We start from the raw sequence: 24248 nt of genomic DNA, 5'->3' as shown, positions 1-24248 counted from the left end.
GATCCAGAAGATCACTTCCATTTAAAACCAGCTAATCTTAGCATGCTGGAGTTAATATTCACATTAGTAAAGTAGGAAATAATTTCTATGGCCTTTTATATCTTGAGATTTTGGTCTTTTTTTCCAGCACAACCAAACTTTACATCAGGACTCTAAGATTGATCTGAATAAAAATGCACAAATGTGTATGCACTGGTGTAATAATTATGTTCAGATGTCACAGTTACCAATGAAGGTTTTTATAGATGTATGACAAAGGGATCCCTGAGACAGAGCACTGCAGGCGGATTAATAAGAAGGGTATTGGTGAGAGTATTACTAGGTATCGGTTACAATAAAGTTACCCGATTCCTTTGAAAATATATGCTTTATACCTGGCAGTAAGAAAGAAATCTCTTCTCTGAATGTTTACATTGATGCAAAGGTTTTGTTAGTGTTACTTTCAGACGGGGCACTGTTCCTGTGTAGTGAAGATGAGAACCCTTATGCAGGTCCTCCTGAAAGATTGCTGATAAATCCGTGTCATGTATTTACAGCTGAACTCTTCTAATTATAGAATGGTTTCGGTCAGATTGGACCTTTAAAGACCAGTCCCACTGACATGGGCAGGGACACCTTTCCCTAGATCGGGTTACTCAAAACCCCATCCAACACTGGTGCTTTAGAGATGTAGGTGTTCGCAGGCAGCTACATGTACTGCTACTGCAAGATGGGCACTACTGGAGTATGCAGTGTCTCTTCAGAGGTTATATACTGGTAAAAATGAGAGTAGGTAAAGAATAGTAAAGAATACATTAGTAAGTGAAGTATTTTGTTGTAGATGTGCTTCTGGGAAGTGGTAGGGCTGTTTTGAAACATCATCAGGACAGTACTGCACCAGTGTGCTGTAACGAGACCGTCTGTAACATAACAGGGCGTTGTTGAATATATGTTCATGTTTAGTAATATGGGGACATAGTTTTGTATAGAAATACCAAACTCTTACCCTGTTCTTTTTGTTTTGTTACAGTTGTTGTTTCCTGTTCTGGAACACATGAAGAAAACTCTTCTTCACCAAATCCACCTCAGAAGCTCTCCCTGATAAAAAATAGGATGGTGTCATTGCATCAGCCTTCTAAACCAGGTACTAAAGTCCTCTTCCTTACATTCTCCTTATTTCTACTTCAGAATCGGGGTGTAAGGTAGATGCTGACAGTCACAAGGACCCTTTACCAGAATGCTGTGCCACTGGTTTTCTGACTGAAAATGGAGCAATTGCTCAGAAAGGCCAGTGTGCCCTTATGGGAATTCCTTACCTCCTTATAAAGGACTCCAAAACAAAACACAGGAAAAAAAGAAAAGATATAATAATAATCATCATCATCATAATTTCCATCAGCACAGAGAAATCCACTAGATTTGGATTTGGGAGTTCTTGAGATAAAAGCCAGTTAGTGAGGCTGGTACATAGTAGTGTCAGATAGGTTGCAGCTTTCACTGTTCTCTTATACTGTGACCACATGAGTGTACCCGGTTCTTCTTGCTCTGTGATTTGTACTAAATAATAGCTTCTTACTGATTGATCTTTCCATCACAATGCAATGCACATGACCTGTTGCAGAAAGCTTAGAGACCCTTTTTTAATAGATGTCAACAACTTCTCTGATCTATTTCAGACTCTTCTTCACGCATTCAGATCATCTCAGGCCTCAAGTTGTGGCAGATAGGCTTTATATAGCCCAGAGAGTATGGGAATCAGGTGCTTTTGAAGGAGAACATTGCGTTCACTTATCTGAGCTGCAAACTGCTTTTTGTAAAGCACATTCTGAGTATTAAATCTGCATTGGTACAGTCACAGAATCATAGAATCATAGAATGTTTTGGGTTGGAAGGAACCTAAAAGTCCCACCCCCCCTGCCATGGGCAGGGACACCCTCCAATAGCCCGGGTTGCTCAAAGCCTCATCCAGCCTGGCCTTGAACCCCTCCAGGGATGGGGCATCCACAGCTTCTCTGGGCAACCTGGGCCACTGCCTCACCACCCTCACAGGAAAAAATTTCTTCCTAATATCTAATTTAAATCTACCCTTTTTCAGCTTAAAACCGCCCTATCACTACACTCCCTGACAGAGTGCCTCCCCATCTCTCCTGTAGCCCCCTTTAAGTACTGAAAGGTGCTATTCGGTCTCCCTGGAGCCTTCTCTTCTTCAGGCTGAACAACCCCAACTCTCTCAGCCTGTCCTCATATGGGAGGTGCTCCAGCCCTCTGATCATCTTTGTGGCTCTGCTCTGGACTTGCTTCAACAGGTCCATGCCCTTCCTGTGCTGAAGACTCCAGAGCTGGATGGAGTATTGCAGGTGGAGTCTCATGAGAGCGGAGTAGAGGGGTAGAATCACCTTCCTCAACCTGCTGGTCACACTTCTTTTGATACAGCCCAGGATATGGTTGGCTTTCTGGGCTGCAAGTGCACATTGCTAGCTCCTGTTCAGCTTCTCGTCAACCAACATCCCCAAGTCCTTCTTGTCCTTCAAGACCTCTCTCAATCCATTCTCTGCCCAGCCTGTATTTGTGCTTGGGATTGTCACAACTCAGGTACAGGACAATCATAGAATCATTAAGGTTCATCAAGGATCATCATTCAAGGATCATCAAGTCCAACCGTCAACCCAACACCACCTAACCCACTAAACCATGTCCCTAAGCACCTTAAACACCTCCAGGGATGGTGACGCCACCACTTCCCTGGAAAGCCTGTTCCACTGCCTGATCACTCTTTCAGTGAAGAATTTTTTTCTAATATCCAGCCTAAGCCTCCCCTGGCACAACTTGAGGCCATTTCCTCTTGTCCTATCACTTGTTACTTTAGAGAAGAGGCCAGCACCCACCTTGTTACAACCTCCTTTTAGGTAGTTGTAGAGAGTGACAAGGACCTTGCACTTGGCCTTGTTGAACTTCATGAGGTTTGCGTTGGCCCACCTCTCAAGCCTGTGAGGGTCCCTCTGGATGGCATCCCTTCCCTCCAGCGTGTCCACCACGCCACACAGCTTGGTGTCCTCAGCAAACTTGCTGAGGGTGCACTTGATCCCACAGTCCATGTCACCAACAAAGATGTTGAACAACACTGGTCCCAGTACCGACACCTGTGGAACACCACTCATTACTAGTTTCCCCTTGGACATTGAGCCGTTGACTACAACTCTCTGAGTGTGACCGTCCAGCTAATTCCTTATCCACCAAGTGGTCTATCTGTCAAATCCATGTGTCTCCAATTTAGAGACAAGGATATTTGCAGGATAGTGTCAAATGCTTTGCTTTGCTACTTCAAGCAGGGTACTGATAAGATTTAATGAAATGATTTTGTCATAAATATTAGTTTCAGGTAATCCTCTGTTTAAAAAAGAAAAGGATTTTTTTTCTTTTCCGAGGTCTCACTTTGCTCTTTTGCACAGTCATGCTTTTGTGAGAGAAATTGCTTTCTGGGTTTTATGACCAACTAGATTTTTACCTGATAAAGATATTATGGCTCCTGACAATAAGTCTGTGGTTACTGAGTTAACCTGTCAAACTTTAATAAATTTGAAACAGCACAGCAGGTCTGGATCAGGACTCTGCTTTGTCTCACATAGCCATGGCATTTCTGAGCTATTGAGATCTCTAAAGCTGTTTTACTGGATCATCAAACCATAGCTTGAAGCTGCGCACAAACATCTTTCCCGAGATCCAGCAGAGCCGGGGTAAGACTGGTGTCCTCCCTGTGCCATGCTGGAAGGAGTGGAATGGAATTGTGCTATTGAGTATGCACAGTTTGACAGTTCATCTGCTTGTGGCTTCCATTTAAAAATGATGGGCTGGGCAGCGCTGTAGACCTTTGCTGAGCTGTATGGATTTAATGAGGAGGGCTGAGAAGCTATTCAGGTAGTTGGCCCAGCTGGTAAGTAGCCCCCAGCAGCAAGCAGACCAGACAGGGCTGGGGAGGGTGTGTGTTCAGGTGGGAGTTCACAGCCTGTCCGGAGCTGCAGTGATGTGCAACTCTAACATCTGCATTTCTCTTTCCCCTTGTATATATTGTTAAGGTTAATTGACGATTCAACTCTGGTGCCTTCATCCTCAACAGTTCCAGCCCCCTACCCCTGTCAGCTCTTGGTCTGGGACGCTCGGACTGTTATCTCTGTTGTGTGAGTGGGTGTGTGGTTTGGCCCCCAGCCAAGGGCTAACCATCACACCCCTGCACTCCGGGTGCTGTTTTATAAAAATGTAGTTACAAATAACTTTAAAAATCAGGAAAACTTGTCTAGCTTGGCTGTTGCATTCAGAAGATCCAGGCTGGATGAGGCTTTGAGCAACCTGGTCTAGTGGAAAGTGTCCCTGCCTGTGGCAAAAGGGGCTGGAACTCGATGATGTTTAAGGTCCCTTCCAACCTTAACCATTCTATGATTCTGTGATTCTCAGATGCTTCCATTTCTTCTTTTTCTCAAAGTTTAGTTAAAGTATGGCTAGTCTTCTGGAAGGTCTTATGTTTTTCTTTCTGCCCCATGTTTGTTGCCGTATATCCTCATCGTATCCCTGACCTTAATTCTGTTCTTTATACTTGTCTTTTCTCATAATGCTACGAAAGGGATAACATTATGTCATTTGTGTTTGCAAGGTCCGAATACCCTCTGAACTTCACGATCCCCAATACGAATGTTTAGGCTCTTATTATTGCTCATGTGGCCTGGGGGTCCTCCAGTTATTACTGTAATATTATTATTACTACTGAAAATAAATATCGTGCAAGTTAATATCATCTTACCATATCTATTCAGCCCCACTCTGTGTGCAAGAGCTTTGTGCAGCTAACATCCCTTCAGGGAGTTTATATTAGATTGATGAGAGAACAGTGAATTACTTCTTGTCTGGTTTATAATATGCTGATTATGAAAAATTCTGGCCAGGATGATCTAGTGCTCTCAGTGCTGTGAACGGACTCTGGAGTTTGTTAAGAGGGTATTGTCCATACTGCTGGAGGAAAGCAAAACTGTTTAAAAAAACTAAATGTAAAGCTTGCATTGCTCAGCTATTTTGATTGAAACCCTGTCAAGCTCTTTCTGTTACTGAGGGGGATGACCTTAGAGTTTTGTTTGTTTCTCTCTGCTAAAATGCTAAATCCATACAGTTTTGATCTCCTTGCTGCACTAGGTATTATTCAGGTTTTTATGTACATGTGGGCTAGACCTTCCACTGCCGTAACTTCCCTGTTGATACTGGTGGGAGGATGCTGATTTACACCTGCCAAGAATTTGCAGGGTTGTTTTTCTTTCTGGCATGTTACTGCACAAAACAAGCTTTCTTTTTTCCCTTCAACTCTTCCATTTCTTGGGAGAGATAGCCCTCATACGTTGTAGATCTGCTTGTTCATGTGCCCACATCACCCCTGCCCCTTGAACTGGGGAAGGCCTCAATGAAACCTTTGGTTTCTCATAACAGAAATATCTTGTACCATCGGCTCAAGCTGTTCGTGGGTGACGTCTACAGACAGTTTTGGAAAACCGGACTGGGTGTTATCTTCAGCTGATGTCCTGGTGTCCCAGGAGAGGCAGCAGCTGCTTCTGGAGAACAGTTCTTCCCGTGGAGATGTTGAAGGTAGGCAGAGTTACAGTTTCCCTCAGATGGACAGCTGCTTTCTCCCAGCACTGGTAGCAGCTGCGGGTGGCAGCAACAGGAGCCAGCAGGCTGAGGACTTGGGCACATGTCACTGAAAATGCTGCCGTATGCTGGTTCTGGAGCACAGCTCCTAAGCGTGCTGTCAGTGCCCAAGAGTCACTAAGAGCCGTATAATGTATGTGTACTGCCTGAGCTGTGTATGTATGTACCCTCTATACAGCCAGCCCCTTTGTATACTCCTTGTGTCTCTCCCTGTTTTAGGATAAGCTGCTTTTGCTTACAGGGATTGGATTTTTCATAGGAAACACAATCCTTTACAAGCCAGGCCTGCCTCCACGTGTCTGCTGTCTGACTTGCAAAGTCTTTGACATTTGTTTTGTTGCACGTATCTTCACTCTGCTTTGTTTGGTTTCTTCTCATTCCTTCTGTCACTTCTTTAGTTATTTCCCTCATTTTTACTCTATTCTCTTTTCTCTACTTTTGGCTATTTTTGGTTTTTTGCATAGTCCTTTCTTTTCATGATTCCTATATTCAAACCCCTTATCCAGTTTCCTCTTATTATCTCTCTTCCATCCACACTGTGTGTCTCTTCTGTTTTGTTTTATTTTTTTTTTCCTCACAGGGGACATTTTCCTCCTGAACACCAGTAGGCTGCCAGATAGATGCGAGTTCAGCCTGCATAGCCCCATCCTGCCTGGGAGCTTGGACTCTTGTTTGCTGGAACTGGCCATATATTCACAGGATGCTGTTCCTCTGCTCCAGAGGTTCACAGTTGAAATCAGATATGTGGAGACAAACAGAAATAAAATGATTTCTCTGAGAGCTGGCCATGAGGAAGATGCCGGGTAAGACAATCAATACAGCTGTTTAGACTTTGAATTACAGGGTAGGGTGGAGTCCCTCCAGGCCACTGTTCATCAGTGTCTTCTCCCTTCTTGAGATCGTCGCTGCTGTTACAGCAGAAAACGAAGGTACAGCTGTCTGGACTGAAGTGTGCAGCTTCCTGACAGGATGTCTGTAACAGATCCAGGTTTTGTGTGTCCCCTTTGCAAAGAACACACTTGCTTAGGACTCACTTTTCTTCCCTCACATTTGTGAGGATCAAGAGTGGTTGACTCCAACTGATGCTCGGACTATAGCTGTACTCAGTCCAAAGACTGCCTTGGCAACATGACTGATATCTTTAAGTATTCAAGGGGTCCTATTATTGTTACAAGAGTCACATTTCTCATTTTGAGGAAGGGTTAACTTTCCCTCTTCTGTAATTTCCTCCTTCTGTCTGCTAAGTTCAGGAGCATCCTCTTTTGCTTCATTTGTAGAGTTCAAGGAGGGGGAGAAACAGAGGCTAGAGGTGAGAAGCGGTGAAGACTAAAAAAAAAGTACAGTAACTCTGGATCTTGTCCTGTATTCTCTTTTCTTTGATCTTCCCCGTGTTTTAGTTTTTCATTCCTGTGTGTAGCAGAATGTAGTAAGGAGGAGAAATGGGCAAAGGGAATGAATCACAACAGGAAAAGAAGAAGAAAAGTCCACGTCGTCTGATTTTGCCATTTTCCATGTGCTTGTTTTTCCTTTGCTGCAATCTGCCTTGTAAGAACCTGAGTCAGACACACAACAGAGCTTTTTATTTCCATCACCTGACTGACTCCCATGGAGAACTTAAGCGGTTGATCTCAGCTCGTTTTCTTTGAATTTTTTGGCACTCCCCAGACTGCCATGGGGATCTGTAGCCAAGACTCCTGGTCAGCCAAAGACAGCAGAGTTTTACTGAAAAAAAAACCAAAACTATTTTCTTTCAGATCCCTCTCTCTCTCTCTCCTGCTTTTAGCAGTTGCTCGCTTCCTTCCTGGCTACTCCTTCCCCTTCTTCTTGCCAAATTCACAAGGAATCTGTTGCATTCACTGGGACCAGTTTCTGATGTCCTTTTTTACCTATAACTGCCTTTACTTCTTTGAGTATTTGGCAAGCCTCTGCACCTGCAGCCACCGCTCTGTTCCCCTATATAAACTCATAAGATACCCTTTTGATATACCTAGCTGGCCAGACCAGGCTTTGATCACAATCAGTGCAGCATATCTGGAATGATCGTAGATACTGCTTAATGGCTTGTTTGAGCAGTGCAAAACAATTCTACATGAAATCAAGATTATAATATCTCTAGAAGTGATGGCATTTAGATTAATTAGAGTTAGCTTTACTGGAAGTTGGCATAGACACTGGCATTACTTTTTCTTAGCGCGTGTAATGAAGTGGTGGTAAGCTCAGAGAGTTCAGTATTAAGGTTTTAAAGATGGAAGGTGACTAAGTCCTGTTTTAAATCAAGGAGGGGAAGGAACAGAGACAAAACAGAGTTAGGAACCATGTTAGGTGAAATACCCTTACTTTTTCCCCTCATTACAGGGAAACTATTTAAAAATCTCAGAACAATTCCAGAAAAATATGAGTGTGCAGGCAGAACAAAATTTGTTTCTACCACAGTGATTGAGCTGCTTTTTACTAGGCAGGTAGTCTGAAATGTGAAATGAACGTTCTCTCCATGATTAAGATTTTAACAACGTTGGTTGTTAAGAAGAGAGACCATCCTGAATTTTGCTTTCCAGGGGCTTCCCATAGGGAGTGGGAGTTCTACAGGCTTTTCTGTTAACCAAACACTGACACACAATTTAGAGCAGAACAAGGAGGACAGTGAGCAAATGACCTTGAGACAGATGCCTGTGCATAGTACATAGTTTAACCATTGACCATTACTACCAAGGGATTGTCTTGACATCACAGTAGAAACTTCTAGAAAAAGGCTAGGTGGCACTTTTTCAGATAATCAGGCACTCCAGAAAATCCTGCTTCGGTCCCTTTTATCACCCCTCAATTCCAGGATGAAGCTACCCTTCATCATAAATTCCAGCTGCACCAGGCCACTTCAGTGAACTGTCCTCTTTTTAGAAATCTTCTCCTGATGGTGTTTCCTCCTTCAGGATCAATTAGCTGCACAGTTCCCAAAAGCTTAGATATATGTCATGGATGAGAGGAAGTTGCTGTCCTGTCCGCCTCACTAACCACTAGGATTTATCATTAAATCCATAGTATTGAAGCTGCCACTCATTTTTTTTTTTTTTTACACATGTACCTTAGTAAAAGAACAAAGAAACAAATGGACCTTCAGAGACACCATGTCGTTTGGACGAGTAGGGCAAAGTCACAATATTTATTGTTATGTATCACACCTATAGGGTGTGAGTATTCTGAATTACTACTGTTAGAGGGAGAGCCACTGAGGGAGTGAGGTGTTTGAAATTCAGTATATTTACAAAAAATACAGAAGATTATGTTTCTCATTTTCTCAGTAGAGCTAAACATCAAGAGCCTGTAGCTTTGCTTGCAAGTCCAAGCCTTATTCATCTGGCACTTGGCTCAGAAAGCTGTCTTCACTTTCTCAGAGTTACAGTTATGGTGCTTGTTCGGGTCACATCTGATGTCTTTTTTACTGTTTTGCTTATCCCACCTTTTCCCTGTTTACCACACAGACCCAGAAATAGTCACAGCTGAAAATTCTTCTGAGTCCTGTTTGCCTTTGTTTTGAGTGGTTTCACATGCTTGTGTTTGTTGTTGACTGCAATTATTTCAGTGTTGTCAGCCAGAACTGTTTCAGTAAGGAGTCAGTTTCTTTCAACTCTAAGTACTCACACTTCAGTGGAAATAAAAAAGCATCACCTGGGGCAATGATAATCTTTTCCCTTTCTGTGGTCAATAAGCAGAGTTGATTTTCTTCTGTGTCTTTTTTGAAAATTGCCACTGGCCATGATAGTCTTGGTAGGCCAAAAAGTTCACAGCCACGTGCACATATGGGTTTTCAGTTAGCCAACTTTACAAAACAATTATTGCTTAGTTTTTTTGTGTCTTTCCCCTTTTTCAGAGTGGTGGTGGTGTGCAAATACCCTGCCAGCTTCTGAGACGCTTATAGAAACTTACCATCTTTGACACTTCTATTAATATGGTGGTTTTATCCACAAAAGTTATTTAACTTCTACTGTCTTACATGGAAACATTGCCATATGGCTAATCTGAATGTCTAGAAACACCTATGGTCATTTAGGTTTCATAAATTAAGTGTCCAACTACGTAAACCTTTGAAAGGGAGTGGTCTGGGAGCGTCCTCGGAAGATGCCTAACAGTGAGCACGGCCATTTTGATTAAAAAGTGCAGCTAGAAAAGGAGAGGCTGTCCAGTTATATAAGACTATGATTTTTGAACACTACTGTAGCGGTATTGTTTATTGCCCCTCATGCTTCTGATGAAATTGCACCCAAAAATACCCTGGATCAAATAAGAACCCTCTGACTGGTTGATGAAGGCAAGAGGGGTAGGCGTGTGTTCTGCTCTCTCATCTATTTCATTTTAAGAAAGGATGGATCCTAGAAATGGATGTTTATGAACACATACTTCCTGTATGGAGAAAAGTAATGTAAAGCTTCTAATTTGTGTGTTCACTGAGTGAGCCTAGAAGTACTTAGCATATGTATATGTACCTTTGTGCAGCAACCCATGCAGAGTCCCCCTAATTCAGAAAAGGTTTCAGCTTTCCTGTTCAGCTTCACTGAATTTTTAACTCCTAATGAAGAAATTGTCTGAATATTAAAATAGTCTTTCTTAAAATTCAAGATTAGTTACCTTTGTTGTATATGGAAAGGTGTGGCATAGAAAGGACTGGTAAGGAGAGGGAGGAACACTTTTGCTCAGCAGAGGAGTTTGAGAAGCTGATGAAAATCAGAAGCTGAAAATGCAAATCAAAAGTTGAAAATATAGGTTTGCATGGTGAATCTTGAATTCTCTTGCCTTAAGCATCAGGTTGCATACAACTCCAAACTTTCTATCCATGCAGTTTCTCAAAATAATGTCAGACACTGGTAATCCTTCCATACATGCAGATCAATTTTAACATCTCTATTTAGAAGAAGAGTAATATTACCTCATTACTTGAGATATGTTTTGACATAAAATCAATAGTAAAGGTATTGCCAAGCTTGGCTAATCTGAAAGCCTGCTGCAATGATCCATCTTCTGTTAGGTCGACCATGGGCTTCGTTCCTGATTCCATTAAGAAAATTAAATTGGCACTGACTAGCCTCTGTTTGGATAGTGGGATCAAGCAAAGAGGGTGTAATTATTTACAGCATTAGAAATCTTGCTGCAGTTGGATCTTGGGGTGGAGACTTTCTCTGAAAGGGAATACCTTGATGACGACAAGACTCTGTACACAAGTATTCTGGGTGATGCAAAGCAACTTGTCATTTTTGCAGTCTCTGGATGCTTGCCAGCTTTTCCTGTGGTGTTGTAAATGGAGTCAAATTTCAATACCAGAGATATTTGAGTGCGGAACTGGAATGTTTCATGGGACCTCAGGGCTCTGACTCAGAAGAACTGCCGGTTCACACAAGTAGTGGTTAAAGACACTGGCTTATAACTTTAATGCGTATGATCTTTAGGGAAAAAGGGAAATGTGAGATGTAAAATGTCAAAATGTAACAATTACAAAAACCAAATGACTTGGTAAAGATAATTCAGTTCATAACAGAGTTCATGGCAGAATGGACAGTGTGTTTTTCTCAGCTGTGACATTTCAGAGGTTGGTTTATTGACTTAAATCACCAGTGGCATTAATTTATTTTGGTACACCAGGCTATAAACAGTAAGTTTCAAAGTGCCTGGCTCATAAACCGTGTAGGATTAAGGTGCAGCAGCTGAACTAGTCATTGTTTTCAGCTGTGGGGCAGTAATCTCTTCAGTTGCTACCCTTAAATGTAACCCTGGTTGTGAATCAGAGGCTGTGGGCTACAGGTTCCTGCACTCAGGGGTGTGATAAGACTGGTGATACTGCGATGTCTCAGGGGATGGGTTGTACCTTGGTGGAGGTACTAGAGCTATGTCTCAGTGCTTGGAAGGTTTAGGGTGCTTAATAGGTAAATTCAAAAGATTCAAAGACTGTCCTTACCTTTTGTGGCTTGTTGAACCAATTTGATTAAGACCCATTGATTTTTGTGGCCAACAGGTTGCAGTGGAGTGATGAACAAAGCTGTGTTGTGTAGCAGAAGTGATTCAGATCTGGGTCACTGCTGAATGCTCTCGACCACTGTGCCACAGTGTGGCAGGGAGGATATAAGTGTATTTGTAAGATATATTTGTAAGTGCTGGACATTCCCAAAGCTGCACTGTGACATGACATGAAGGCAAAGCAGTTGTTCTCCTTTGCTGGGTAGTAGATGTGGTGCAGTTGTGGTTCAGGGCTGGAGATTTCAGAAGCTGAATTAAATTATATTGAACCATTGAATATGATATGATGGGACAGGAAACAGGAGAAATAGGGTCATCTTGATAAGAGGAGCTCAACTTCAGATGAGTTTAGGGTTTCTGAGGTTATTTATGTGTGTGTACAATGGTGAAAGTGGAAGATGGGGGAATGCCATACAAGAGATGGTAAGAAGCTCTCACCAGAAATATACAGTTGGTTTGTGGAGGGAAGAATGACTTGGGTAACTAATCAGTCAGTGTCCAGCAAAAGCAGAGAGGGTTATAAACAGCTAAAGTTGCTCTGGGTGTTTTGCAAGTTGCAGATTAGGTGGTCTGTGATTTTCCCATTGCGTCCAGTAGAGATGTGTTTGTCCAGGAGCTGCCTTCTAACATGTTCTGGTACAAGACTTCGTGGCAGCTGAAGGCATTTCCCAAATGAAAAATTAATACTAGGGGCAGAGCCTGAGCAACACATCTTAACACTGTGGCCTGGCCTCCTTAACACCCCCCTGGCACTGACTTAGAGCACACATCCAGGCTGCCTCTGGCAATATCAGCAGCATGTAGGGTGTGACTGAATTAGTCTCTGTGTAGTACTCTTTTCAGAAAACAGCTTAGAGCAAGGGTTCCTTTGTCACTATCCTTGCTACAACCCTTTTACAAAATGATAACATGTAGTTTTAACTGTATATTATTGTCTTGTTAACATGAGGTAGAAGGACAGTTGTTAAAAGATTTTTAAGAATCCTGCTGGATTTTTTTTTTTTAATGACACCTGGGTAACCTGACTTCCATCGAACTGATTTGAGTGAGGCGCTTTGAAAATTCCCATTTGGTATCTCTCTCTAGCTTTTGATGCCTAACAACCGTCTTTAAAATTAGAGTGCATGGGACCGTCTGTCTTTCTCTGAACTGCCCCAAGTGCTGCACAATTGAGAAACCTTTGCTGTCCAGGGGCTACAGCATTTGTTCTGTGGTGAAATGTAAATTGCAGAGCAATCTGCATTTTCTGGAACATCACTTCTCTTCTTCCCCTTGCTTTGTAGGTGCACTCTGGCTTTTTAAGCTGGGAGATTAGATGGAGAACACAGAGAAAATGGTTCTCACACTGCACACAAACAACAGACATTTAAGGCCAGACATTTACTTACGTAACATTCAATGTCAGTGTTAGCTTGAGGAGTTCCAGGGACTTGTGCAGCTGCTTGGTTGATCTGTACTTGCAAGAGCAAACAGAACATGACCAGATATGTGGAAGTGGTGTGTGGGTCAGAAATTGGTGATCATCTAAGCCCCATTTTAATTTAAGAATCATTGGGAATTGTTGGATCTTTTAATCATTAACAACAGGATCTGCAGCAAATATAACTGAACATGAGCTTGTTAGGCTGAACATCACTTGTTTTATGTTAACACCTGTTTGTTATGTTGGAGTTTACATTCATCAGTCTCTTCCCTGTGTGAATACTGGTACTTCTATTTGGTACAGTGCAGAATCTTTATGCTAGAGACTCCATGGATTCCAGCGTGCTGTGTGTATGCTTAATAGCTATTTGTTGTCTTCTAGGATGAAATGGAAATCCCTGATGGCCCCAATTGGCCGAATAGAAAGACCTTTTAAAATCACCTTGCTGTATTCAAACTGTGGAGCACAAGAGACTGGAGTACTGGCAGTGGGGTCCTTGCAACTCAGGAACTGCTTTCATGGTATGTTGCAATAAAGTCAAGTTGGAATAACCAAAAGGGTCAGAAAAGAAAGCAGCATCCTCACAAAAATTTGGGTGTGATCAAGGAGTCGATCAGATGGGAGATGAATGAAAGCTGTTTCCTCTGGGGCTTCTGGCAGTGCTTACCTGTCAAAGGTCATATTTGCATGTGTTTTATGTACGTGCACACATGTGTACACATGTGCTTTGAAGGCAGGGTAGAAGCTCAGAATTATAGAACCAATTTAAGTGATCTCTGCTTTTCAGTTTTGCTTTGCTTGATCATTGTATGAGAAAACAACGGGGTTTATGCTGCATCCAGCAACAGGGATGGGGAAAAAAGCATTTGCCTAGATTATTTTAGCATTTAATTTTTTTGTGTGTGTAAATAATCAGGAACAAAAGACTATCCTGTGTAACCAAAGCCTTTTCCGTACTGGAGCTCCATCTCCCAAATCTATAAAGAAACGAAACATTGATTTGCGCTCCATGGGGTCTGTTTGCTACTGCCAGGCTGAGAACTTCTGTCTGAAATGAAAATAATTGGAATGTAATTATTTTCTCCAAAGTGCTGAATGCTCAGCTCAGAAATCCTCAGTTCTGCTTGTTACAGTCCTGTTGTGAATGTCTTGCAAATGATCCTCAGTAGCTGTGCAAAACCTTGCTAATGTCATTTAGGCTTCTTGAAAATACAGGAGTCTGTTGACACAGCCAGCCTGAAGGTTGGAGACATAATCATCTTCACTTCCTGGTTTTCTTGCATTAATATAAATGCTGTTGCCTCTGTTCTGCAGACGCTGTAGAAATAGCTTGGAATGTAAATGAAAAAAGACTCAGATGTAAAAAGAGAAGACTGGTTTCATAGAGCTATTTTATAATATATCATGAGACTGGTTTTGATCATATCAGATTTAATTTTATTGTAGACATTAATCTTTTAATTTTAAAAGCATTATATTTTTAATACAATGGGTTTTTTGACAGTCATGGAGTTTTGAGGGGATGCATACAGCCTAAAGCACTATGCTAAACACCCCAAACAGTCCCTAAATAAGCTGATCCATGTACCCAGCACAACACAGTGCTGTGAAGAAATACTATTTCAGACTGTGTACCTGGATTGCTGCAGAGGTGCCCTTCTCTCTTGCTTCTGGAATTGGTTCCCTAACTTTTGCATTTTTTCCAAAGCAGTAACATGCTTTTGGGAAATAACAGACTTAAAAATTGTGTTCAGACTGGTTGCTGGGTACCTGTGCAGTCAGTCAAACGCTCCTGCAGTATCACTGACTAGACTAGCTAGGGTGCGTGGGTAAAGTTCCCGCACATCCAGCTCTTCACAGGCTGGATGCCACAGAGCTGGTACAGAAATGTGTCAGCAGCACGAGTGTGTTAGTTAAGCCCGAGGCTCAACAGGGTATAGAAATGTGTCTGTCAGGACTGGAGCTAAGTGGGTATCCGAGTGTCCGCTGCAGCAGTGTCACACAACATGCCACAGCTGCCTGGCAGGTGTACAGTCATGTGTGCAGAACTGAGGAACTGCAAGGTCCTTCACCAAAAAGAAAAAAAAGTGCATGAGAGAGAAGGTGATCTGCAGGAATCTCATGCTAGGTAGAAACCTACCTGGTAAAAAGCAGAGGAGAATATCATTTAGCACCCAAAGGACACTTTCTGAGGTCCTGCATGTGAAGGCTGATACACATGAAGGGTCATACACATTATGTCAACTCATCTCTGGGCTTCTTTCTCTTTTGCCTTTAGATAAAGAAAACCAAGATCTTTCTATATATGACAAAGGCTCCACCTTCCCCTGCCTTCATGGAGGCTGCGTCAGCCACCTGCAGATCTGTGAATTCATCAGTGATTGCCCTGTCAAAGAAAAGGGAAGAGTGAGGTGTGGTGAGTATGTGGCATGGCACTTTGTGAGAACCTTCATCTCATTAAAATAAATAATTTAAAATGAAAAATAAGTTAAATTGATTCCATCTCTAGATTACATTAGTGTTTTGACTCCTGAATTAATTTAGCCTATTTACATTAATTGGATACCAAGATTGTCTTTGAAAAAATCACCCTATATAGGATAAAATGGATTTGGTTTTTTTTGTTTAGTTTGGTTTTTAAAATATTGCAGTAAAGAGCTTAATGACCTGCCTTTCATAGTTGCTGCTACTTCAGAGAAAGGCAAAACCTTTTCTACATGTCTGTGGCTGGGGGAGAAATTCCTTCTGGACCCAGGGTCTGAACCTCCCTTCAGTGGAAGGTGCTGATCATCTTTCTAGTGCAAGCCACCAACATGATAGGTCATAAATCTGTCCCGCCAAGATCCCAGTTTAGAGCTCATCTCACACATCATGACAAAGAAATCCCCTGAGCTGGTATATGTGGTGCTAAGAAGCATCATTTAGCTTTGTTGCAGGTACAGTGGCAGAGATCTAAAATAATCTGTTGGTTGGCCTTCCTTTAACTGAAACACAGAAAGCTTTGTAATTTCATATCCAACAAGGCCTTTACAAACATACATCAGTGATTTACCACCCTTTAGATTGCGGGAGCTGCAGTTTTGCACAATATCTAGAGCAGGATAGGACTGAAAAGCCTCAAATATCTCCAGAAGCAAAGTGATGACTTTCTAATGGTGACTCTGGAAATAAACAAATGAGACCAATTAATATTTTGACATTGAAAAACTATGTAGCATAAGTTGGGTAGCTTAGGCAACCAGTCAGCTTTGAGTTTTGCTGCTGTTTGTGTTCTTCCATGATCAAGTTTTTCTTATTCTCCATTGTAGAGAATGCTTTTTCTGCTTTTTCTTATTCTCTGTTGTAGACAGTCTCCCAGAGGGCTCACATTGCTCTTTTGAAGAGGGTCCGTGTGGCTGGACACTGAATGAAACTGCAGCATCTCCTTGGTCCATTCGGGGCTCTACTGAAATGATTCAAGATGACTCATTTGTAGGGTCTACCTTGCAAGCCACTGGAGGTAGGTTCCTCATAGTTCTCTCTCAGTGTATGTGTGTGTATGTATATATACAATAGCCTTGAATGTAGTTTTTCTGAATTGGTTTAAAATTTTTGGTAGCACTGCCAAATCAACTTTAGCATCAGTATTATCTATAACAACTTTAAATGTAGCTAAAATTAACTTTTGAACATGATTCAGAACTTTACGTGAAACAAGTTCTGCATCAAAGTTACCATGAAACTGTTGGATACTAGGATTCTTCACCTTTAAAAAATTATACTATTAATTTTCTTTTGTTTATTTATACTTCTTCCCTCCTTCCTCTTATGAGCTATGTAATTGCAGAGTACTTCAGCAGCAACATGATAGCTGCTGCATCATAAAGTAAAAATTGCACAACAGAACTAGGCAGCTTCTAGAAACAAATCTTTTGTAAGCCTTCGCCAGACTCTGCCAGTGGCTTAGGAAGAGCATCACGTGTAAGTGTATCCCAAGACCCAAGTGATCATACACATGCTGTGCTGCAGAATACTACAGCAAAAGAGAGTCAGATAATTCCCAGAACTGTCAGCTTGGTAAATAAGAAGGAGAGAAATCAGACCTTCACATAGAATCAATAGAATCATTTAGGTTGGAAAAGACCTTTAAGATTGTCAAGTCCAACTGTTAAGGTTGAAAGTGAGAAGTGTTCAGCACAGATGAGTCTTGCCTCACAGTTCCCTGTCAGAATGAAGGGTGTCCATACGAGTGTCCTCTTTGTCTCTTGAGAGCTTGTATAAACTCTCCCTGGGAACAAAGACTCCATATAAGCTCTTTCCACCCAGTGTTTGTCTCAGCAAGAGTCATGGATGCTATTGCTGTAAGAATTGGGGCTGCTCCGGAGCTCACTGTAGGTTGGTGTGAGCCCCTGTATGGGAACATACTTGAGTGATGTCTGAGTTTTATGCACTTGTGTTCCAGGAAAGGTTTTGGGATGTTGACTTTTGCACTGCTGAAATCTACCAGCGTGCTGCTTGTATCCAGCTTAACTGCTTCACTAGCAGATTTGCTCTCAGCCATGCTTGTCATCTTACTTACGCTGTACTTCAGCACAATGATGTTGAATTATTTCAAGAGAATATAAAAAAGGAATTGACTTTTCTGTTTAATTTTTCTGTTCACAGGACACTTCCTCTACCTGCGAGCAGACAGCAATCAGACGAGCAGTATGGCCAAGGCTTACAGTACCACTTTGCCAGCCAGTATTGCCACTGAAGACTACCAGGTATATCTGTCTTAGCATCTTTGTGGAAATAATCATCGGGCTGTAGGCACTGTTTTCACAATCTCCATTCTCCTGTGCCTCTGCACACTCTACAAAACACTGGAAAGCAGAAGAGCTGGTTGCATCGCTTAGCTAGCTACTTGTTGAACACTGGAAAGGAGATGTGAGGTGCAGTCCCAGTAACTGAAAGCAGGAGCCCCAAATCAACTCTCTGGTGTGGAAGACTTCCTGGCCTGGCTGTACTGACCATTCCTCCCAAGGGGACCCAGCACCTGAGCTGTGTGAGGTGGCCTTGGTTTGTAGGAAAGGGAGCAGGCTTTCTGGGATGTTGAGATATTCAGTATGCCTGCTGCTGAGACTTCACTGCCTAAGTTCTGCAGTACTTTCATAAGAGTTAACAAACTTAACAGTTTCACTGAGAACAGGAGTGTGAAGTTAGTAGGCATTAGATTTTCCAGGAATAGATGAAGATAATAAACTTTTGTTCACATTCTTCAGAAATTTCAAAAGGTGAGGTCAGCCTGGCATGGATAAAATAATGTAACCTGCCTTCAGCCCAGATTCTACAAAGAATAAAGGGAAATATGAGATGCTGAAATTAAAAATATTAAATAATATTGCACTCATAACACTTACGAAAGTTAAGCTGCAAGTTTCAGCTGGAGTCCAGCCCTGCTAGGGGAAAACAGAAAGCTTTCATGCCTCCTAATTAAAGCTGGCAAAAGAAATATAGAACATGTGCCTAAAATGTAACTTCAGCATTTATATTTGTTTATAAATCCAGGTCAAGTTTGCTGGGTAGTTCCAACAAAATAAAATGTGCTTGGAGCTAGGTTCATAAAACCAGGAGGAGAAAAAGCAGAAACTGTTACAGTGTCACAGGAGATCTGGACCCGTTCTCTCCTCCACTGACAAGGATTTGAACCCACACTTCAGGAGCAAGGACCTTCCTGTGGTTGTTCTTTGCAACACATGCATGTGTGTGCTCCCTTTGTGCCTGGGTATAGATCGAGCCGTATCAGTGCAACACATGAACTTGGGTGATTACAATGGGAATCCTTAAAAGATTTCAACTGTGATTCAAACCCTTCACAGGAATCTTTAAGCTGGTGAGAACACTGAAGAGGAATGAGGTTACGATTGTTTTTCTGCAGCAAGCTAACTCTAGTGGAAGCATTTAATGATAAAGCATTTCTTGAGTTTAAGCCCGTATTCCTCTGCTTTATTAACTTTTGTTCCTGAAGGAGGTAACAAGGAAACCAGTGCTTTCTCACCCAAATGGTGTCTGAGAACAGTGGCTGGAGAACAGCTGCCTAACAGGAGGGTGTCCACCAAGAAAATTCTGTCCTGGGAACAGTGATGAGTCATACACAAGCAAAGGGGGGGCCTTAGTGGTGTGCACGATTAAACAGTTTGACCCAGGATCAAAGGTTTGGTGTCTCAAATCCCCAGAGAGGGGAGAAGTGAGTACCTTTCCCTTTTCATCACAGGATGCCATTCTTTTTCTCTTCTTCCTCTCTTACAGATCCAATTTTCAGTGCATGTTTTTGGCAGCTACAATGGTACCATCTCCTTCTCTGTCAAGGAAGAGATAAAGGGAGCTTCAGTCACCTTGCCAATGTGGGAAAGAGCAGGGAGCTGGAGTGACCACTGGTTTCTCATCACCTTACCGATGCCAGTGCTTCAGAACCGGTAAGAGCTCCACCGGCAGCATCCAGGGGTATTCCTAGAGATTTAGTAAATTGTTCCTGTCTTTGTTGTGAAGAACCTTCATTCTTGCCTTCTTCCAGGGCCATTTCTATTGAAAAAATTACAGGAGTACTGCAATTCTGCTTGCTGAGCCAGTATTCTGTCATACGTGCATATCTTCACACACATGCTCAGCACAAGCCCATACTTTGTGTCTGTCCTTACAAACAGTGCTTGGGTACTGGGAATAGCAAATGTCTGTACAAGAAACATTTTACCGATCTGAGAAAGCCAGTACAGTCACAATGGCAAAGTGCTCCCGGTAGGGAAACAGCCATATTAGCATAGCTGCACTTTGTACTCCCATGGTAAAAACAGCCATGGGAGTTAAATATGCGGTAAAACCACAGTTTAGCCAATGCAACTGTCTAGTCTAGGATCTGTATCAGTGCAGTCTAGGCAACTGGAGGTCATTTATTGACACATCATGGATGCAACAATCTCAGGAAAAGACCATTCCCCAGATCATCCTTGTACTAAAGTTTTCACAGTTTTAGATGTGGAAATACGGCGTGACATTGGTTTTCAAATGAAGTCAAATATTGAAGATTCAAAGAATATCAGCCCAATCTATTTTTAGTTCAGGTATTTCTTCTCCCTCACCCAGTGTCATTCAATGTCAAGCCATGTAGCTGGTGTTGGCAGCTGGTTATTTTGCACAATACAAAGATTTTTGTATTGTTCCAATCTGGTTTTTTGCTTTTTCCTCAGGAAGGCCTGTTTCACATGACACTTAAGAAAAAAAAAGAAATCACAAAGTCCATACAGGGAATATTATAAATGAAAAAATATCTACCTTATATTGGCAATAAATATTGTCTCAAAACTTCATGGATTAGAGAGTGTGAGGGGATTCCTTTTAATTTCAAATATTCTCTGCATCTTTGTGTAAAAGGCTAAGGGATTTGGGTCTGGAAGTGATAGCCATTCAGACCGAAGCTGCAGTAAAACTGGGAGAGAAAGAATGTTGTTCCACCCTCTTTCTAGTTTGATTTCATGGTTACCCTTGGTCTCGACATTATCATGTGTTCACCATATGCACTTTTTCCATGAATTATTCCTTTAGGATAGGATAGGTCTGCATGCTGGCAGTGTATTTAATATTCTTGTCTGACACAGTCTGGAGCCCTGTGGATTAGCATCTATTTAGTTCTGCATATGTAAAGTATGTCCAGTGAATTTGTCCAGAATAGCTCTTTTCTGCAGGCGCTTTCATGTGGACCTAACCACAGCAGAGTCCTAGGGGCTCTTCAGAGGTATTTAAGACCTTCTGCCTCCTCTGATATACAGTCCCCTATGCTTGTCCCCTGAAGCGTCTGATTTCTGCATCAGCCCTCAGTTCTGGAGGGAAATGGATCTTCTGTGGCAGGAGGGAATTGACAGCAAGAGGCTTTAGGGAGCGCTAGCCAGCTCTGCACGAAAAAAAAGAAAAAAAAAAGATATTCAAATATTGTGATGTTTAAAAGAGTTGAGCACTTAGACAAAATAAAAGAAGTAGGTAGGGCATGCACGCATGCATGTATTATGACAGTCTGTTTCAATTAGTTCTACCTTGTTTAATTTAATGTAACATTTTTGTATGCCATTTTCAAACAAATTTAAAACTGATGTGGCACAACAGTGACAGTCACTGTGGGTGAGACTGGAAGTGTTCAATCTAGCAAGCAGACCTGTGCCACCTGAGCTACCAGGTGACTGACACCAGTAATCAGTTGTCATTTGCTGCACTGATCTATAGCAGAAACAGAAGCAGCACACACGTTGCTGGAAGGTGTTGCAGCTATTTGCCTTAAGTGGGAAAACCCTGGTCTTTGTGCTCCCAGGACACTTGGGCTCCGTCCTCAGCCTCTTGTCTTGTCCTTTCCACACTCTGCTTCTATTCTGTCTCACCTGCTTCTGCGAGCGCTCAGAGCCCTTCTTCCTTGTTTTCACACACTTGGTCTCTCCTCCTTCAAGCTCCCATTTGTGAACCTGTTTTACCTGTCTTGTGATTCCAGACATAATTTTCCTCTCTGAACTCCTCCCCATTTCTTCTTTCCATCTCTCTCCCAGCAGGTGCTATGTCTCTGTGTCGTGGGTTTTTTTTTATTAATCCTGAGTTCCTTCCCCACGCTTCCATTCTCTTCTCTCCTGATTATCTCTTGTGCACTTTTATTTTTATGATTCCGGACCTACAGTAAAGGTTTATTCCCTGTTTGTCTGGCTGTTTGTGCTCTCTGTAGATCTCAGGCCCAAAGCCCCCACATGCCAAGTCCAAACTCCCCTGCTGTGAAGTTCCCAGGGAGCTCCCCAGCCTCTCCAAGATGCCACCTTCTTTGCTCTGGATTCAGTTTGCACAGCTTCTTTCTCCTATTTGCCCACAATCAGCAAAATAAAGAAGGGCTGGAGAAGAAAAAGTGTATTCATTAATTTGGAAGGCACTTCTCACCTCGTGTAGCTGAAGCAGGACCTGACACAGTTAATAACAGCCCTGCCATGGAAAGTACTGTTTAGCCCCAGACTTAATAATAATAATCTACCAGGCATGGAAGGGATTTTAAATTTTCAAGGACACTTTACTAAAATTTGAATAGATTCCCATTCAAATGGAAAACAAGCTCATCCCTGCCGTGTGCCTTTCTTCCTCAGAAATTTCAGATCCCACTTCCAATATCTGGTAGCACAGAGCACTTAAAAAACTGTCGGTGTTTTTTAACATGGTCAAAATGATGATTCACTGCCGCCTAAATTGATCTAAGGTTTGTGAAGTTGCAAACAATTGTAAACAGGCATATGGTGAACATTGGTGTGCAGTCTTAGTACCGTTTGGTATAAACCTCCATGAATGACTTTTCTGTATATTTGTGGGTGCTGGCAGCTTTCCTTGGTAAAGCAAACTCCAGCAGTACTGTGCTTAGGGAATTTTTTAGTACAAAGTTTGGGCTGGTATGTCATTTTCCTGTATCCTAAATCTTCAGGAAAGTCCTGTCCTCTTGCTGTATGAAATATTTTTCCCTGGTTCCTAGAAGGGGTGATAGCCAGTAGTAAGGTGGGTGGAAGGGGACACATCACTCAAGGAGAAGGGGCAGACAGAAATTGCAGCACAATTAGTTGCTGTAGCAGGACATGAACAGCTTGATGGGGCCATAAGTAGAGAAGCCTTAGTGAATAGAAGGAGGAGGCCATGGAGGGGGGTATATAAGTAGTTTTTAGCAACAGCTTCCTCTAGTGAATTTATTTACTAGGCGAGAAGGAAGACAAGCTACGTAGTTTGTTGATCAGCCTCCAGTTGGGCATCTAGCTACTTGGCAAACTGTGTCTGGTGATCAGCCAGCAAGTTCACACACACAGGGAAAAAGTCTGCTGTCAGAAGATGACCAGACTGGTGGAAGACCAGACATCAGAGAGCTGGAGAGTGTAACATGCTGGAGTCAGCAAAATGAGCTTAATGGGCAGCAACACTGGAAACCCCTCTGGCTAACGCACCACAGAGTTCAAAAGGCAAATTACTCCCCTTTTTCTGAAGTTATGAGGAAGGGGAGGCATACAGAGCCCAGAGCTTATGAGATGTCTATTGTCATGGACCAGGGGAGGGGGATCATTCCCTAGTCTCCCACTTGTACATAACTGGAGCAGAAATCTGCCTTGTAGTGCAGTGCCATGGACCCTCTCCTGTCTGACTCCATGGACCAGACACAGCAGATTGACCTGACCGAGGGTACACTGCCGTGTGGGTGCCTTAAGTAAGGGGTAGGCTGTGGGTTCTAGGAGTGTCCTAGTCCTGGGCTCAGGGTGCTGTGACTTGCTCTTCCATCAAATAGCTGGGGGAACTACTGTCTTGTGTTTATGTACAAGGTATGAAAATGCAAAAGTATTGCTAAACCTGCTAATAAAGAGGCAGGTTTCTGTGGGAAGGGGGATGTAATGGTAAATTCCCCTGCTAACCCCATGGCTAAAAGACTGGTCATTCACGAGACCCTTGATTTGCATTTGCTGCACCAACACTTACCCTCAGAGTGCTGAGATCCTGCAGGTGTGAATGCTTTCATTTAAGCACAAGGGGCCATGCTTGAGTTGGGGTAAAAGCAACTTATCCCTAAAGCTTTTGATGCAGCTATGCAATGTTATATGAACTCTGGATATAGACCAACATTTGGCTGATGGGTGGAATATGCACACGTACTTTATTGCCACTAATTTGGGACAAGTGTGTTCCTAGGCTGAATGATTAATGTGTTAGGCAGATCAGTGCTTGATCGCTCATAAATCACCATTGAGCTTCACCAGTGACAGAAGCAGAGGTCCTCTCTATAGGCTTTTAATAAGCTCTGAATGGACTGGACATCAGACATCTATTTATTTCTGAAATTTAATGAAAAACAATTCACCTGTCCTATCTTTCAGCCCATTTTCTTTCCTCGTTCTGAATTCAGAATGTGGAAATGCACATGGGACATGACAGATCTCCTAGATAAGTAACTAAACACCTGGTCATGGTGGAAAAAGATGAAACAGCCCAGAAAGCAAACACCTCAGGGAACTATGGCTAAAATGTAAAATGTCCTGACCTTCAGCTGAAATAAACTCATGTCATGTTGTTGAGTTACATTGGCTGAGAATCAGGCCCAAGACTCCTGTCTATTTGGATATTGTTGTTCTGTTCAGTTTTTATTCTGATGTCTCTTTGG

The 24248-nt window shown here is 42.3% G+C and overlaps 1 protein-coding gene across 1 annotated transcript in view; it reads left to right on the top strand.

Moving 5' to 3' along the window:
* Nucleotides 1–245: 245 nt before the first annotated feature.
* LOC104460144 (leukocyte tyrosine kinase receptor-like) overlaps nucleotides 246–24248 on the top strand; it is a 54631-nt gene continuing 30628 nt past the window's right edge. Inside the window, exons 1-9 of the mRNA XM_010080159.1 lie at nucleotides 246–306; nucleotides 1010–1123; nucleotides 5446–5601; nucleotides 6245–6467; nucleotides 13469–13608; nucleotides 15366–15503; nucleotides 16434–16586; nucleotides 17732–17832; nucleotides 19358–19524. Coding sequence (XP_010078461.1) covers nucleotides 246–306; nucleotides 1010–1123; nucleotides 5446–5601; nucleotides 6245–6467; nucleotides 13469–13608; nucleotides 15366–15503; nucleotides 16434–16586; nucleotides 17732–17832; nucleotides 19358–19524 — 1253 coding nt within the window. The remainder of the gene's footprint in view (nucleotides 307–1009; nucleotides 1124–5445; nucleotides 5602–6244; nucleotides 6468–13468; nucleotides 13609–15365; nucleotides 15504–16433; nucleotides 16587–17731; nucleotides 17833–19357; nucleotides 19525–24248) is intronic.

The sequence above is a fragment of the Pterocles gutturalis genome, unplaced genomic scaffold (genome assembly GCF_000699245.1).
Source record: "Pterocles gutturalis isolate BGI_N339 unplaced genomic scaffold, ASM69924v1 scaffold1419, whole genome shotgun sequence".
In the NCBI taxonomy this organism is placed as follows: domain Eukaryota; kingdom Metazoa; phylum Chordata; class Aves; order Pterocliformes; family Pteroclidae; genus Pterocles; species Pterocles gutturalis.
This window is presented reverse-complemented; position numbering and strand designations above follow the sequence as displayed.